Genomic DNA, 17439 nt, shown 5'->3' with positions numbered 1-17439 from the left:
TCATTCTTTTTTTAGCACTTCAGTTGATATATACTGATGTTCATTTAAACTTTATAAATTTTAAGCAACCTGCTTGCAGTTTACTGCATACACAAAAATAACTACAAGATGACTTACCTCTTCTGCTCCATCATCAAGCCTGTGATCATCATCTTTCTTTCCATCACTTGTTGAGGCAAGTTCATTTTTTGTATCTATATATAACTCCCAAAGATCACATGCATCTTTATATTCTTGTGAATTTTTCTGTAAAGTGTATAAAAGGAAAAGCTTAAAGACTGTCAATAATTATTTTAGCTGTCTAGACAGTAATCTGCTTTCAAGGAGAACATTTAATAATTTCTTAATACTTCTGTGTATTCATGTGTGCAAAAGCATTAAGTCTCTGAATTTATCTCCATATATGAATATGTACAGATAAATATAAGTATTAAAAAACAGTCAGTCATACGACTTGCAAAATAGAGCATTGCTCAAAAGTAGGTAAACACACCTGAACTATATATATTCTAATATCTATATAATAATTCACTTATGTTCCTTCATCCCTCTGTCCAGAATGCTCTTTAAACTTTAACCCAAAGACTAAACAAACTTTTGACAAAATTCCTTTTGCATTTGCAACAGGTTTCATTTAGCAGTAAAATTGAGGGGGAAAAAAATCTAAAATTTTTCCAACTGATTTTCAAATTGCAGAATTGATTTAGCTCCCAGTGAAACTAACTTGCTGTTTACTTTGAAGAGAAGACAATTTCTTAGTTTCTGTTATAAAAATCAACAAATCTCGGATCAGACTTTCAACAAAGTTGCCATTTTTGCTCATGGACAACTTTAAGTAACAGTTTCCAGATCCAGACAATTTTTTTTATAATAATTGTAATTTTATAAAAGATGACATAGTCATACATGTAAAAAATTATCAAATTGCATTTTTACCCAAGTCCATTCCACTGACAACTTAGCTAGCAGCAAAGGGAGACAAGGAAAAGGTTTTTGTAATTACTTTGATATTAATCTTTACTTCTTCTCTGAAACAGTTTTGGAAAAATATTTGCCACAGGTATTCTAATCTAATAAATAAAGTTGATTTAAAATTCCATAATTACTTTATATATTATTTCAGAATAGATCTTTTTGAAGAATAAAAAAATAACTAAAGATCTAGTTATCATAAAGAAGCACTTTTTGTTCTGACTTCCATACAGAATTATATATTCCTCATATGGACAAAAAAAAAAAAAAAAAAACACTACACATAAAAATTTACATGATCAAAATGAGATACAGTATCATATATAAGAGATATATATACACAGGCATTCTAGTAGTCATGGAAATAATTTTACAAATGATTTTAGTAATAATAACTGGAATGTGATATAACTACTGACAAAGGCCTGGTGACTTATTGAGGAAGCAGAATTGAAAAGGGCTGGACTCACCTGATTACAAAACTTTGGCCATAACTGCAGATGATGCAGAGAACATAAACGTGCAAGCTGAAACCAGCAGACAAGACATTCCTAAGTAAACAAGCTGATGCTCTGGAATGAATGAAATCTGGAGGCACAGCAGGGACTCGGGTGTTTATCACTATGTCAGAGGGCATTCTCCAAAGTTTAGTACCAGGGTTGCGGCATCTGATGAAGAATGCCCTGCTTCAAAGAGGTAGTTTTACTGAAGGGTCAAATTATAAGGGAAATCAAAACATTTTTTGCAATACAGATTAATCTGATAGAACCAAAGTACGTATGCATGCATGTAAAATGTAATATGTTACTAAAACACAGGTGAACTGAAGTCATGACCACGAAATAGGTGGTTATATTAATAAAAAAAAAGCTGTAAATTAAGTCATAATGTAACTATGCAATTTGCCCAAATATGACAGGAAGATATACAAGGTGTGACAAGTGAAGGAACTCAAAAATGGTTTTATTTTTATTCAAAATAATCACTATCTGATTGAATGCATTTATTATACTGTTCTAAAAGTTACTGAGAAGGATGATATTCAGTTTGGTGGTTACATTTTTCTTTATGTCCTCAACATCCTCAAATCTCTTTACTTTGAGGACAGTTTTCACCTTGGAAAAGAGGGAGCAGTCCAGTGATGCTAGATCAGGAGAGTAGGTGGATGATTGATCTGTATAATGCTATGTTTCATCAGCAATATCTTCACAAGTGCAGAATGGGTGGGGCACTGTCATGCAATAAGAACCAGCTGCCTTTTTTTTCTCAAAATTGCAGCCTCACCAGGTGCAAAATGCAATTCAATAATCTTTGAAGCACCTGTGAACATAATAGATCTGTATAATGCTATGTTTCACTGTCAATGCAATAAGAACCAGCTGCCTTTTTTTTCTCGAAATTGCAGTCTCACCAGATGCAAAATGCAATTCAATAGTCTTTGAAGCACCTGTGAACAGAATACAGCACTAATTCTGTTCCCTTTGGGCACAAATTCCTTGTGAATCATCCTATTTGTCAAAAAACATGACCATCATCATCTTGATCCTGGACTTCTGTAAACAAACCTTTCTGAGCCTTGGTGATGATTTTAAAGTCCACTGCATGCTCTGTCTCTAGGTTATATTGAAAAACCCAACACTCACTTCCAGTGTCAACACAGTTCAAGGAAATTAGAATTGCCTTGAAAAGTTTGAATGAAGTCTTTGCATGATCACACTTTATTGCTTCTACTCATCCATGAGGCTGTGCAACACAGCACAAATTTTGCACGGACCTTTCTTTTCCCTAAATCTCCATACAGAAATTGACAAATCATCTCCTTATTCATATCCAACTCAACAATAATCATTCTGAGAGTCAAACAACGATCTCTTGCCACAATTTCCCGAAATTTTGCGACTCTATCTTCATTTAAACTTGAGAGGTTTGAGAGGTTGATGGATGCCCACTGATTGGGTCATTGCGAACATCCTCACATTGCTGAGGATGTTCCATTCATGGATGTTTATACCATTCAAACAAACTGGTAGGACTTATGTTTTATCATATAAACAGTTTTTAGCATTTCTGTTGCAGATTTTCCCAGTATAAAGCAAAACTTGATATTTGCTCCACTGCAAATCATAACACGTAATGTTAGCATTAGCAGAGGCATACAATGCAAGAAAACAAGCTTATGCAGCATCAGCCAACCCCCCCCCTCCATTTGTTCCAAATGCCTGTCTAGCTCAGCCTTAAATTTATTTAGGCTATCAACTTCCACAACAACAAAAAAATGGAAGTCCATTCCACCAATCAACCACCCGCTGGCTAAAGGCAAACTTACACACATCCATTCTACAACTGTCTTTCCTCAATTTGAACCTATGCCCCCTCAGGTTCTTAATCTGAGCAAGAGGAAGAATCCCATCAGCATTCAGTTTGCTCAACCCATTCAAAGCCTTATACACCTCAATCAGATCACCTCGCAGGTGCCTACTCTCCAGGCACTACAATTTGCACAACTTAAGCCTTTCTTGGTAAAAGCACCCCTTTGTTCCCTTCACCAATCTTGTTGCCCTTCTTTTTACTCATTCTAGCCATGCTACATCCTTCCTAAAATGAGGCCTCCAGACCTGTATACAGTACTCTAGGTGTGGCCTGACCATTGCCTTGCACAATAGGATAATCACCTCCCTGTCCCTGCTAGCAAAATTCCTATATATCATTGACAAGACTTCATGACCTGCCCTGGCAGACTGTCTGCATTGCTCAGCAAACTTCATATTTGACTGCACAATTACCACCAGGTCTTTTTCATTTTCCACTTCCCTGAGTGTAGTGCCACACAGTTAGTACGTTTCTCTTGGGTTATTGCTAACCATGTGCAGTACTTTGCATTTGTCAAAGTTAAACTTCATTTGCCACTTCTCGACCCCTATTCCCAACTTATCAAGATCCAGTTGCAGTAGCATACTGTCTTTACTGTTGTTAACAACCCTGCCAACCTTTGTATCATATGCAAACTTTGACATTAATCCTGATGTACCTTCATCAATATCATTGATAAATACACAAAACAACAATGGGGGCCCAGCACCGAACCCTGGGGAACTCCACTAATAACATTTGTCCAAGAAGAGCAATGTCCATTGATTACTACTCTCTGTCATCTCCCACTCAACCATCCCTTTATCCATTGTAGCAACTTACCCTTAATGCCATACCTCTCCAATTTGTACAGCAGTATTCCATGTGCAACAGTATCAAAAGCTTTGCTGAAAGCTTTTGATGTCGCTAACAAAACTGGTTGTCATTTGTAACCTGTCAACCTACTAGACAATCTCTGTACCACCATTTGTTAGAGGAATTTTGAACTACAACATACCACTTCTGTTTATTTTCAAACTCATTGAACATGACCACAACAGCACCAGTCCAGGAACTTTATTACCACACCTGATATAATAAGAGCCTCAGAAATTAATCTTCAAGGAACACTTCAAGATTCATAAGAAATGGGGTGGGATTTTTATCAACATAGCTTGCATTACTTGGTAGAAAAGATTTATTTAGTAAGGACAGAAGCCACTTGAACAAAGTAGAACCTGTGCTGATTCCAGTGAAAGACTTGGCTCTTGTGAATTTTTGGTACATTCAGTCTATAGTGTGACAATCCTTATAGTAGTCTACTCCATACGTGCGTGCTACATACAAGTGTTTCATGTCTCTACAGGCATATGTACACAAGTTGATTTGTATGTTGTACAGATTAAAAAGCCAGGAATAAAACCCACATCTGTCCACTGGAGATCCGCTAATTACAACTCTGACTGAAGAAGCATTTATGCTTCTTCAGTTTCAAACTGGATTCAGTCCAAGAATTCCCTCACTTTCAAACAGGATTCAAATCCTAAGTGAAAAGTGGTAAAACCACAATACTGACAGAGAGAATGAAGAAGCTTTAAGGATTCTAAGTGGATGGTGGGGTGGGAGGATAAAAGGAATAAAAGTAGTTGGTATCAAAGGTGAAGCTTATACTTCCAAACTTCTTGAGAGTTCTTATGAGAAATTTGGAAAAAATTAGGATGAATGTGGAATAAAGGATTTCATCACTACAAGAATAAGTTTGGTTATTGGATTTGTGGAAATATTAAGATTGGAGATTCAAAACAGTAGTCCACTCAAGGAAAAGAGGATCAACAGAATAACTTATTTTTTGGCATTGATATAATGACAAACAGCACAAGGCTGAGAATGGCCATGGAACAGGCACTTGACAGAAGAAGAGATTATCTCAAGTTGTGATCTATCTTTTTTGTGCAGTTAGGATTGACTGGTACTCTAATATGTGAAAAAGCATTTTTAAATGTGAAAGCTCCAGCTTCTAAACTTCTTGAATGTGCAATACTTCTGTCATATCCTACTAGCTCTGCTTCACTGTAAAGAGTATTTCAAACTTTCAAATTATTCACCCCAAACTCTAGAATCATTCCATATGATTTTGCATACTACAAGGTACTCATAATATGGATCATTAGAGATAATTAGCATAACAACAAACAAAAAAATAATTTTGGATTGTTAGGCTGCTGTGAATTAAATTTAAAAAGTGAAGAAAAACTAAGTAGTTTTTTTTTCTTATTCCATTTAATTGTATAAAATTCACACATGAAAATATCCGTATACTCTGGCTAGCCCAGAACACACTTGTAAGTGGGTAATCATTTTTTTTTTCTTAGTCCCCTTTTTTATAAACACATCTAGAATAAAACAACAGACACCTGTGTACAGATTTGTTTAAATATTTAATTTATTTAATTTCTTTTTATACAGTAAATTGCAGTTAAAAAGTATTAAATTTTAGACCATTTAAACTGGTATTATACCATGTCTTCTCCTGTCTAAAAACTGGCTTTTGATGTCTAAATGTCAACCCTGTTATGTATATAACAGGGCTGGCATCTTTCAAAATTACGAAATTATCTAATTAAGGGAGGAAAAAACTTACTTTGTAGTATGCCTTGGCATTATTTATCATCAGTTCAATATCACATGTCATTTGATCTACATCTGTATATTCTTCAGTTTTTATTTTCTGCTGAATTTTAAGTAAATCCATAGGTGTAGACACCACTTCATAATAATCAGCAAAACTCCTATAATTTAAGAATATATTTATTACAAAAATGTTTAATAAAAAATATAATTTAAATGTAATTTCATACGTATGGTTCCAGTATATGAAATGGATTTTCTCTGCTAACAGCAATACAAACAACAAAAATATGACAGGACTATTCATGTGTACTATTCATCCTGATCTCTAGTCTTGATTATTGTCATTATTACTGATTGGAGTATGAACACAAAATTCTTTGCATTCATGAGTGGAGAATGGAAATATGAACAGGTAGGTGGATTATCTCCTGTGAGTTGGAAGAAACCATGCTTGGGGTTTGTCTGTAGTAAAATTCTTCCTGATACCAAATAAACAATTACACAGGAATTTTAATATAAAATAATAACAAAATATTAAATATGATAACAAAATATTAAACTTAAAAAATTATGTACAAATAAAACTGGGTACATAAATAAGATAAACATTAAATATATTTTTGGGGAAAATTAAATAATAATAAGAATAAAATAAAATGCATTTCCGGGACTCCCATGATTCTTTCCTACATTTGTGGTTGTAAACCCACAGTGATGGCCTTTGAGTTTTGGGGAAGGCAATGCATACTTATTTTTCTTCACAGTTGATTTGTATACATTTTCTATAAAAATGTTTTGATTGTTTCTCTATTTATGCTATTATCATATACATTATTTTTATATTATGTTAAACTTTCTGCTTAATTGTTTATTTGGTGTCAAGAATTTGAATTACACCATTTCCAAATCTATGGGATTGGAAAACCCATTCACCAGCAGTCTTCCTTCAAGCTTAAGTTGATAACATCATCCACAGGCAGGTCACACTTGCCTTCCAAATCCTACACTTCATACAGAGATACACTTCTGCAATAGTTTTTTTTTTTTTTTTTTGTTAGTTGTTGGCGCATTGGCTTCTGTGGCCATATTGCACCTCCCAAAGTTTCTGTATTTTCTACTCTGATCCAAGCCCGAGGCAGGATTCGAACCTGTGACCTTTGGGTTGTCCGGCAGCACTTTACCCACCCGGCTAAGCCTGGTCGGCTTCTGCAATAGTAATAGCATTAGTAAGGCCAAATGATGCAAGGAAGCAGACTTTTTCTGCATCAGCAAAAGAGAGAAAAAAAAAAAAGTGTGTGTGTGTGTGTGTAGTAAAATAACATAAAACAGAATATTTAGACTGTTTTATTCCCATAAGGTATAGAACAGTGTAAATCTACTGCATAGAACATCTAATTCTGATTTGAATACAGCCACATTCAATGCCTTTACCCATTGGGAGGCAACATATTCCAGTATTCGACAACCCGCTGCCCATAGGTGAACTTCGTTCACCTATGGGCAGCATTCACCTAATCTGATTGAGGTTTATCCTCAATCAGATCTCCCCTTGGGTGTCTAGTGGCTAAACTTTGCAGAGACCATGCCTTCTAAGCCACTCTTTCTATGTGCATTTATTTACACTAATGAGCAATGTGGTCATCTTCCAATGAATCCTCTCCAAAAGTTCTGTTTGTTTTTTTTTTTATAAGTGCAGTTTCCAGACCTCAATACAATATCCAAATGACGTCTAACCATCATCTTGTATAGAGGGATAACAATTTCCTTCTCTCTACTAGCAAAGGTCCTAACCAAAATCATGGATAGGTCACCCTGTGCTTTTTTAGCATCCTGATGGCGAAAATTAAAAATAAAAAATGTACTGCTCATATATTTTTACTGTTTTCAAAGTAAAAAAATATATATATGTGCAGTGCAATCATTATTTATGTCTTATTTTGCATGATTTTAAAATAATACATCCTTCAAATATAAATAGTAATAAATAAATCTTACTATACAGGTAAAAATTAAAATAACACACTATATGTTCATGCAAAGTCAAAAAAATTTTACAAAATTGACTGCTAACTCACGAAATCAAAAGATTGCAGTGAGCAATATTTTTAAATTAGATTTAAAGTAAAGTCCAACATTCTACATTTTAATTTTTTAATCTGTTTTTATGTTCACATTTTAATTTCTTAATTTACAGGTTACCTATATATTTTTACTATACTATACAGGTAACTCAGTTGAATTTTTTTTTATGAAAAAAATTTTCTCATACAGTACATGTAAATTTTCTTTACAAATTTCATTTAATTTTATCTTATTTAGATAAATTATAAAATAATTTCTATTGATTTTAATTTATCTGCATAAAATAAGCTAAAATATTGTTACATAAGTCAAGCCCCCACCCCAGATTTTAATGTATATTTTGGGGCAATGGGCCTTCATTTGTGCAAATCTTTGTTTAGGTACACAGTTACTCAGTAATCTCTGGGCCAACACCACATTATATTGGTTGAAGACTTCAAATGCACAACTTAACCAACAAATCAGAAAATATTTCAGGGTGTTAAACATTAACACTATTATACATTTTTTTTTTAAATTTTCTTTTTTAGTCCTATGTGGGACCCCCAATTGTTGCAAATATTGTAGTGCTACACCTGACAGGCATAATTTTTTTTTATATATTTCTGGAAAATGTTTATAGGTTTTTTAAATTCTGTTTGGGATATGCCAATATACAATCTTTTCTTAATGCATTGCAATACTTACTGTATTCATTCTTTTTAAATTTTGAATAAAAAAAATTTAATATTTCAAAGTGCTGTGTTTTTTATACATTTTGATTTCAAAAAAATATACGTATATTTCTTTTGAAAATTAAAAAAAGTTATAGGTATAAACCTTCATTTTCCAGTTTAAAAAACTATTAAATGTGCAAAATTTAATGTGTTCATGCACATATATTTTTTCTTGTTATATGTATAAATAGTTTTTAAAAAAAGTTTAAAAATGCACATATATTAGATGCTATTATTCACTTCACTTTGAAAATTTTTCAGAATTTATTTCAAATTTTGCACACCATGAAGGGCACAAAATATGATTATTACTCATGTTGTAAACTCTCTAATCCAAGTGATTATTCTTCAAAAATAACAATAAATATTTCAAATAGATGTAGTTATATGACTATTACAAACCATTATTAATTACCATCAGGGGTAAAGGGAAGGGTTTTTGCTTCTATAAAGGTGACTACAATGGTCTCAGACAATTTTTAAATTCTGTACAGTGGGATCAACTGATGATGTCACCAAAAACAAATTCTAAGTGGGTAGCATTCAATGAACTAATCGTGGAAGCTACCAGGCTTTTCATACCAATTAAGAAATACTGTTCAAGGTTTAGGCCTAAATGGATGTCAGATGAACTAACGAAACTTATGGCAGAGAAGAAAAATGCTTGGGATGCATATAAATTATCAGGTGACAAAAGACTATGGCAGATATAAGAGGTCTGTAATCAAGTCACAAAGGAGGTTCGGCAAGCTAAGGCAGATTACAAGAAATCTTTGGCAAAGAATGCTAAGAAAAACAGCAAGGATTTCTTTACTTATATAAACTCTAAAAGGAAGGGGATGAATCAGATTGGTCCACTTGATGTCGATGGTTCGACTGCTGATGATTCTGCTCAGATAGCTGATAATCTGAATGAGTATTTTGCATTTACATTCACACATGAGGAGTTATTAAAGGAGGAGAGAGCTGGATGTTTATCAAACTCTAACAGGGAGTTAAATGATTTTGTAAAAACTAAGAGCAAAGTGGAGGAGAAATTTTTGAAGTTAAACATAAGAAAGGCACCTGGGGTAGATGGGATCTATTCAGTTGTATTAAAGGAGGCAGCAAAGGAAGTAAGCAAACTCTTAGCCATAATTATGAGAGCATCCTTGGTCTCAGGGGAAGTCCCTGTGGACTGGAGATGTGCAAATGTATCCCCAATTCACAAAGGGGGGAACTAAGGGTGACACGAGTAATTACAGACCAGTTAGTTTTAACTTCTGTAGCAGAGAAAATAATGGAGTCACTGGTTAAAGATGCATTGCAGGATCATCTAGACAAGACTGCAGTAATAATTCAGACACAGCATGGGTTTAAGGAAGTCTTGTCTAACAAATTTGATTGAATGCTATGATGTGGTTACAAAGGAACTGGATGAAAAATATTATTTTGATATCATATACTTTGATTTCAGGTAAACTTTTGACACTGTTGCGCATGGAAGACTTCTATATATATATATATATTGGAGCAGTATGGTATTAAGAATAAGTTACAATGGATAAAAGAGTGGTTGAGTGGGAGAAGACAGAGAGTGGTAATCAATGGACACTGCTCTTTGTAGACTAATGTTATTAGTGGAGTCCCCCAGGGTTCGGTGTTGGGCCTACTGTTGTTTTGCATATTTATCAACGATATTGATGAAGGTATATCGGGCTTAATGTCGAAGTCTGCAGATGATACAAAGATTGTTAATGACAGTAATGGCAGTGTGCTACTGCAACAGAACCTAGAAAATTTGGACAGAATGGCTGAGAAGTGGCAACGGAAGTTTAACATTGACAAATGCAAAGAACTGCATATGGGTAGAAGTAACCCCAGAGAAACGTACCAACTGTGTGGTACTACACTTAGGGTGGTAGAAAATGAAAAATATCTGGGAGTAATTGTGCAGTCAGATATGAAGTTTTTTTTAACAATACAGACAGGCTGCCAGAGCAGGTCATAGGGTATTGTCAATGATATACAGGAATTTTGCTAGTAAGGAAAAGGAGGTTATCCTTTGTATAAGGCAATGGTCAGGCCAAACCTTGAGTACTGTGTACAGATATATTGTATTTGTATGGGTGTTTAAGGGCACAAGGGCAGCATAGGCGAAAATGTGCCAGTTCCTATATTGTCATTGTATAATATATAATACTTTGGTACAGTTTGGCATCAGATCGATTCATATAAGAGTATTTGTTTAAGGAAGGTATACAGTTCACCTACGTGAGCATTATTTCCAATGATGTGGGTAAGCAATAGAGATTCTTGCAATCGTGACTGAGAGTGGAAAGTATTTTTTCTAAGAAGGGAAAAGTGCATACATTCTAAGAGTATATGTTTGACTGTAAGTGGTGATGTACAATGCATACATCGAGGTGGGTCATCCCCGATGAGAAGAAACATAAGGGTTAGATAAGTATGTCCTATCCTGAGTCTTGATAGTACAACTTCTTCCTGTCTGTTTTGTCTGAAGCTGGAATTCCATAATGCTGGTTCCTCTTTGACTTGGAGCAGTTTGTTATTCCTTTGCGACTTCCATATTTCTGACCACTGAAATGTACAGACATGTTTTATATGTTTCAAATAATCCACATATGGTGGTAAATTTCTGGTGCTGTACTATTTGGTTGTTTGGCTGCCTGATCTACTCTTTCATTACCTGTGATACCAGTATGTCCTGGGATCCATCAAAATTTCACCGAATGATTTTTATTCCTTAGATGGTTTAAATAGGAAAGGATTTGTTTTATGATGGGATGAAATACTGAAAATGTATTGTCCAGTGGAATCATGGAATCTAGCAGTGTATATTACACTGCTAGCATTGGCAAAAGCATTGATTTTCTCTAGGGCTAATTTAATTGCGTGCAATTCTTTAGTTTAACTGCTACATTCAACCAGAAGTGACAAGAAGACTGTAAAAGAAGGAAAGACAGTTGCGGCCCCAACGGCAGAACTTGTTTTTGAGCCGTTCGAATATATTAGGCAGCCTTGCGTATTCTTGAGAGCATGTTCTTTATGTATTTGTTTTATGTTTTCGTCCACCAGGGATTTATTTCCTCATTGCTGAAAGTAGGTGTCAGAGTAAGGGAGGTTTACAGACCAAGGCGGATCAGGTACATTAATATTCCAGGTATGAAGCAAATCTTTTAATCTAATACCAGTGGGTCTATTTTCAGTTGGTTTACTGTTATAGAATGCTGTCCATTGAGGATTGGTAAGTATCAGTCAAACGAGATGGGTGGGAGGCTTTGAATTTTGGCTGCATAGTCGAGGAGCAGCATTTTCCTTCTAAGGTGAAGTGGAGGTTCCCATGCCTCTACATACAGACTCTGGACAAGGGATGTGCTAAACACATCCAGAGCAGTACGAAGGGCACTGTGTTGGATGGCATAAAGTCTGGTCAGTGCACTTTTCCTGGCCGAGTCATAGACAGCGCCATAATCTAAATGAGACCTGATAAGAGCCCGATACAGCTGTGAAAGGGTATATCTATCAGCACCTCATGTCATTGCAGAAATGGACCTGAGTATATTAAGTTTCTTTAAACAAACAGTTCAGAGGTATGTGATACGTGAAACAAAGTTAAGTTTGGTGTCCAACATTAAACCTAGGAAATGAAGGTTACTGGTGAGAGGGATCAGATGGTTTTTTAATCGGAGTTCCAGTTCTGGGTGTAGATTGCGTTTTTTGCAGAAATGGACTGCAATTGTTTTTTGTTCAGATAAATGATATCCATTCTGTTGTGCCCATGTCTCCACTTATTTATGGAAATTTGTAGCTGTCTTTCAATAGTATATTTTGTGAACAGCAAGATATAGTAAGATCATCAGCATACATATATAGTTCTACAGTATTGGGGATGTTCTGTGTTATACTGTTCGGTCTAAGTGAGAATAGGGTAAAACTAAGTACTGATCCTTGTGGGACACCTTCTTGAGTGCAGGACCGAGAAAGAACAGATTGATGGCGGACCTGAAAGGTTTTCTGTTGAAGAAAATTTCTGATAAATTCTGGTAAGTGCCCTCGCAATCCTACAGAAAAAAGTTCTCTCAATATGCCATACCTCCAGGTAGTGTCGAAAGCCTTTTTGATATCAAGACTTACCATAACAAGATGTTCATTTTTGACGTAAGCATTACAGATGTTAGTCTTGGCTTTCACCATTAGATCTAAACTGGACCTGTTTTGTGGGAATCCAAACTGATTGCCTTTAATAAGTTTTTAGTTTCCAGACACCAGGTAAGTCGTCTGTGCATCATTCTTTCAAGAGTTTTACTTAGGCAGCTAGTGAGAGAGATAGGTCGGTAATTTTGACCTTTTCCTGGTTTAGGAAAGGCTAAAATAACAGACTGATGCCAGGCAGAAGGATATGTATCTTCGAGAAAAATCCGATTATAGAACATTAATAATAAATTTAGGGCAGTACTGTTTTATATGTTTCAGCATTACATAATATATTCCATCAGGTCCAGTTGCACTATTGGGTGTGCCTCCGTAGCCAGGTGGGAAGGAGCAGCAGTGCGTAGCACATGCTTCTTGATTAGACCGGGGTTCGAGCCCGTCACCACCAAATATGGAAGATGCGGTAAGGTCAGGGAATGACCACCGCATATCCCGGAGCAATATGGCCTTAGTTGCTAATGCTCTTAAAAACCAAATAACAAACAACAAACAGCACTATTGGGTGATATGTTTAATGCTGTTTGCAGTTCAAATAGGTTCAATGGTTGATTATAGGCATGATTTTGGGTTGTATGGAAGTTTATTTTGTACCTTTCTGTTAGAGCTTTGATTTGAAGAAAGGAGTTGTCGTAACTGCCGGAGTTGTGCTGAACTGGCAGATGTTTGGGAGAAAGTCTCTGCAAGGGTGTTAGCTATTTCTTGAGAAGAAGATATTTCCTGTCCATTGTGGTTTAAGATGGGAGCAGGAGGAGGTAGATATTTACCATTGAGTTGTTGAATCTTTTTCCAGATAAGTCGACCACTTGTATCCTTTGTGATAGTGGAGGCAAACTGTATCTATGAGTCCTTTTTGGTCTTTTTTCTAATTTGTCAAGCTTTTGCCTTAAGTCTTTTATATTGAATTAGGTTGTTGGTAGTTGGAAACTTCCGAAAGAGGTTCCAAGCTTTATTTTTTTCCTTTTTCGCATTGTTACAAGCTTCATTCCACCAGTGTTTAAGATTTCTGTGTTTACATGCAGAGGACTGAGGTATTGCTTCGAAGGCTGTGGTTAGTATTTCCTCAGTAATATGTGCAGTGACTTCATCAATGGGCTGTTAAAAGAAAGATGGGTTGAATATTTTTCCCAATCTGTTTTTGAGAATTTCCATTTTACCCGATGATCAGGGCATGGCATCTCTAGTGTTTGGATTCTGTGTACAACTGGGAAGTGATCACTATTGTGTGGATCATTTAAAACTGTCCATTCTATACTAGGATACAATATGGAGGAACAGATTGTTAAATCAATTTCTGACATAGATCCAGTGGGAAGATGAGTATAAGTATTTTGACCAGTGTTTAGTAATGTCAGATTAAGTTAGTCTAGTATCGTTTCTATCAAGTGTCCTCTATTGTCCATGTGGGCTGATCCCCACAATGGATGATGGACATTGAAGTCACCAAGGATACAAAAAAAGGTGATGGTATTTGTTTTATGAGGTCTTCTAGTCCTTTGAACATGTACATATTGTTGAGTGAAAGGAACAGTGATTGGTTTGGTTTTTATTGGTGCATTAGCAACTAAGGCTATAATGCGCCAAGACCAGGTAATATATAAAAATTTAAGCTCTCAGTGACCTAATTAGTTAGGCCGCCATGTCAAGATATATAATAACAAATATATAAAAAATAAATCAATAAAGAAATAACAATAACATATAAATTTTAAATACAAGTAAAAACTTTTACTGATTTAAAATATCTAAAACCAGCAGACACATGGTCATTGTTGGATGAAATCTGACTGAGTATATACGGCTCAGTCAGATGGTTAAAAGCGGTAAAACGTATATTGCCAAAAACTGGACAATCAATTAAAATGTGTCTGATGGATAAAATTGTGCCACAGGATTCACACATATGAGGATCATCAGCCCTCAGCAAATATGAATAAGTCAAATGACTATGTCCTATGCGGGTCCGGGCAAGAACAACTTCCTCCTTAGAATTCCTGCGCAGACTAGACTGCCACGGTTCAATTACAAGCTTTATTCGATGTAATTTATTTGTAGTCTGTTGGGTATTATTTGTCTGTATTATTTATTTGATGTATTATTTGCCTGTAGTCTGTATAGGGGACTGACAGGCAGAGATTATTATTGGGAACTGCTGATTTGGTGTCAGCCAAATCATTCCCCCTAATCCCAATGTGGCTGGGAATCCAACAGAAGCGGATATCATATTCATGTTCATGGAGAAAGTGAATCTTCTGCTGAATACAAGACAGAAATGGATGAGAATTATATCTCACAGTTATTAAAGCCTGTAACACGCTGAGAGAGTCGGAATATAAAATGAACCGTTGGTACTGGCATTTACTAATGTGATCCAAGGCTAACTCTACAGCATGCAGCTCTGCAGTAAAAATGCTGCATTTGGGGAGAATCTGCTGTGATATGGTGGTGTCCGGAAAGACAGCAGCAGATCCCACATAGGATTCCGACTTCGAGCCGTCTGTGTAAACTGGCGAAGTCAGAATTCAGCTCGGTGTGCTGAATAAAGCTGCAGGTAGACAGATGATGGAGTGTCCGACTTTCCCCAATTTCTAAGAGACAAGTCACATGCTGGAACATGAGCATGCCAGGGTGGAAGGGGTTGCTTTGCTGTTTGGGCAACCTTTCCTACCTTGATCTTAAGTTCTTTGAGTAGCTCTTGGAGACGAATACCAAAAGGACGATTGGCAGTCTTACGGGTATTGTACAAATTTTCCCGTTGTGGCTCAAAAACGAATGGCCATGTAGGATGGTCTGACAGGGATTTCAGTTTTAAAGCTTACATTAGAGACAACTGTTTACGTCAAAGCGATAACGGTGGTTCGTTTGCTTCGACGTATAAGCTCTGGACAGGAGTGTTCGATATGCTCCAATAGCGATACGGAGAGCCTGATGATGGACAGGATTCAGCCAATGAGGTACACTGTCTCTGGCCGAATTGTATACTAAGGACCCGTAATCTAATCTGGTTCGCACAAGTGCATAGTAAATGCGTAGTAGGGTGCATCGATCCGCACCCCAAGATGTAGAGGAGAGAGAGCACGGAATATTCAAGCCTCTAGCACAATTTGTGAGGAGTTGATGGATGGATTCCAGAAAGGTCAGCTTTTTATCAAATACGAGTCCCAAGAATTTTGTGTCCGTTGCTACTGGAATAGCATTTTGTCCAAGCCTTAATTCAGGTTCAGGATGAAGATTACGCTTACGACAAAAGTGTATGCAAACGGTCTTCTCTGGCGAGAACCTGAAGCCATTAGCAAGTGCCCAGGAATTAAGGCAATCAATGGCTTTTTGCAGTTGTCTTTCAATAACCCTCATGTTGCATGACTGACAAAATATGCTAAAGTCATCAACATAGAGGGCACTGTTTACAGTTGGAGAAATTGTTCTGTGATGGAATTTACTTTGATGGCGAAAAGCATGACACTTAAAACTGATCCTTGTGGTACTCCCTCCTCTTGGCTGAAGGAATGAGAGAGTGAGGATCTCACACAAACTTGGAAAGATTGATTGGCTAAAAAGTTTTTAATAAAAATGGGGAGATGCCCTCTAAGACCAAGGCTAAGCAAATCTTTTAAGATTCCAAATCTCCAAGTTGTGTCATACGCTTTCTACACGTCAAAGAATACAGATACCAAATGTTCACATTTTAAGAAAGCATCCTGGATGGATGTTTCCAGTCTAATGAGATGGTCCACAGTGGACCGGTTCCTTCGGAAGCCGCACTGGATGTTGGAGAGAAGGTCATTTGATTCTAAATACCATATTAAACGAAAATTAACCATTCTCTCCAGGATTTTGCACAGACAGCTATTCAGAGCAATAGGACGATAATTAGTAGTGACTTTTGGATCCTTTCCTGGCTTAGCAAAGGAAAGAACAATTGCCTTGCACCAGGAATCCGGAAACTGCCCTTCAATAAAGATTCTGTTATATAGAAGGAGCAGATAATCCACAGATTTTGGTGAAAGATGCTTAATCATTTCATAATGGATGCCATCTGGTCCAACAGCACTTGCTTTGGAAAGAGTAAGGGCTCTTTTGAGTTCCTGTATAGTGAAGGACCCGTTGTAGGGATAGACACTCTTAGACTTAAAATTAAGTGCCTCTTTTTCGATTTTATGTTTCAGGACCAGGAATTCTGGGGAATACGAGGATGTTGCAGAGATGTTAGAGAATATTTCCCCCAAGAGAATTGGCTATTGCAGTTGGATCTGCAATAGTGCATCCATTATAATCTAGGATTGAAGAAGGGTGGAATGTATATTTTCCCTTCATTTTCCGGATTTTATCCCAGAACAACTTTGTACTAGTGGACTGAGTAATTGATGAAGTAAAACAGATCCACGATTCCTTTTGACCCTGACGACGGATGTAGCGTGCTTTGGCTCGTGCACGTTTAAAGGCTATAAGGTTGGTCGTGGTAGGATATTGGCGGAAT

The 17439-nt window shown here is 36.2% G+C and overlaps 1 protein-coding gene across 1 annotated transcript in view; it reads right to left on the bottom strand.

Moving 5' to 3' along the window:
* polybromo (protein) overlaps positions 1-17439 on the bottom strand; it is a 702481-nt gene that overhangs the window by 645641 nt on the left and 39401 nt on the right. The window contains exons 3-4 of the mRNA XM_090389959.1: positions 5963-6110; positions 118-246 (exon numbers count right to left, since the gene is read on the bottom strand). Of these exons, the coding sequence (XP_090246085.1) occupies positions 118-246; positions 5963-6110 (277 nt within the window). The remainder of the gene's footprint in view (positions 1-117; positions 247-5962; positions 6111-17439) is intronic.

The sequence above is a fragment of the Mastigoproctus giganteus genome, chromosome 2 (assembly GCF_048544385.1).
Source record: "Mastigoproctus giganteus isolate SK-2022 chromosome 2, ASM4854438v1, whole genome shotgun sequence".
Lineage (NCBI taxonomy): Eukaryota > Metazoa > Arthropoda > Arachnida > Uropygi > Thelyphonidae > Mastigoproctus > Mastigoproctus giganteus.
This window is presented reverse-complemented; position numbering and strand designations above follow the sequence as displayed.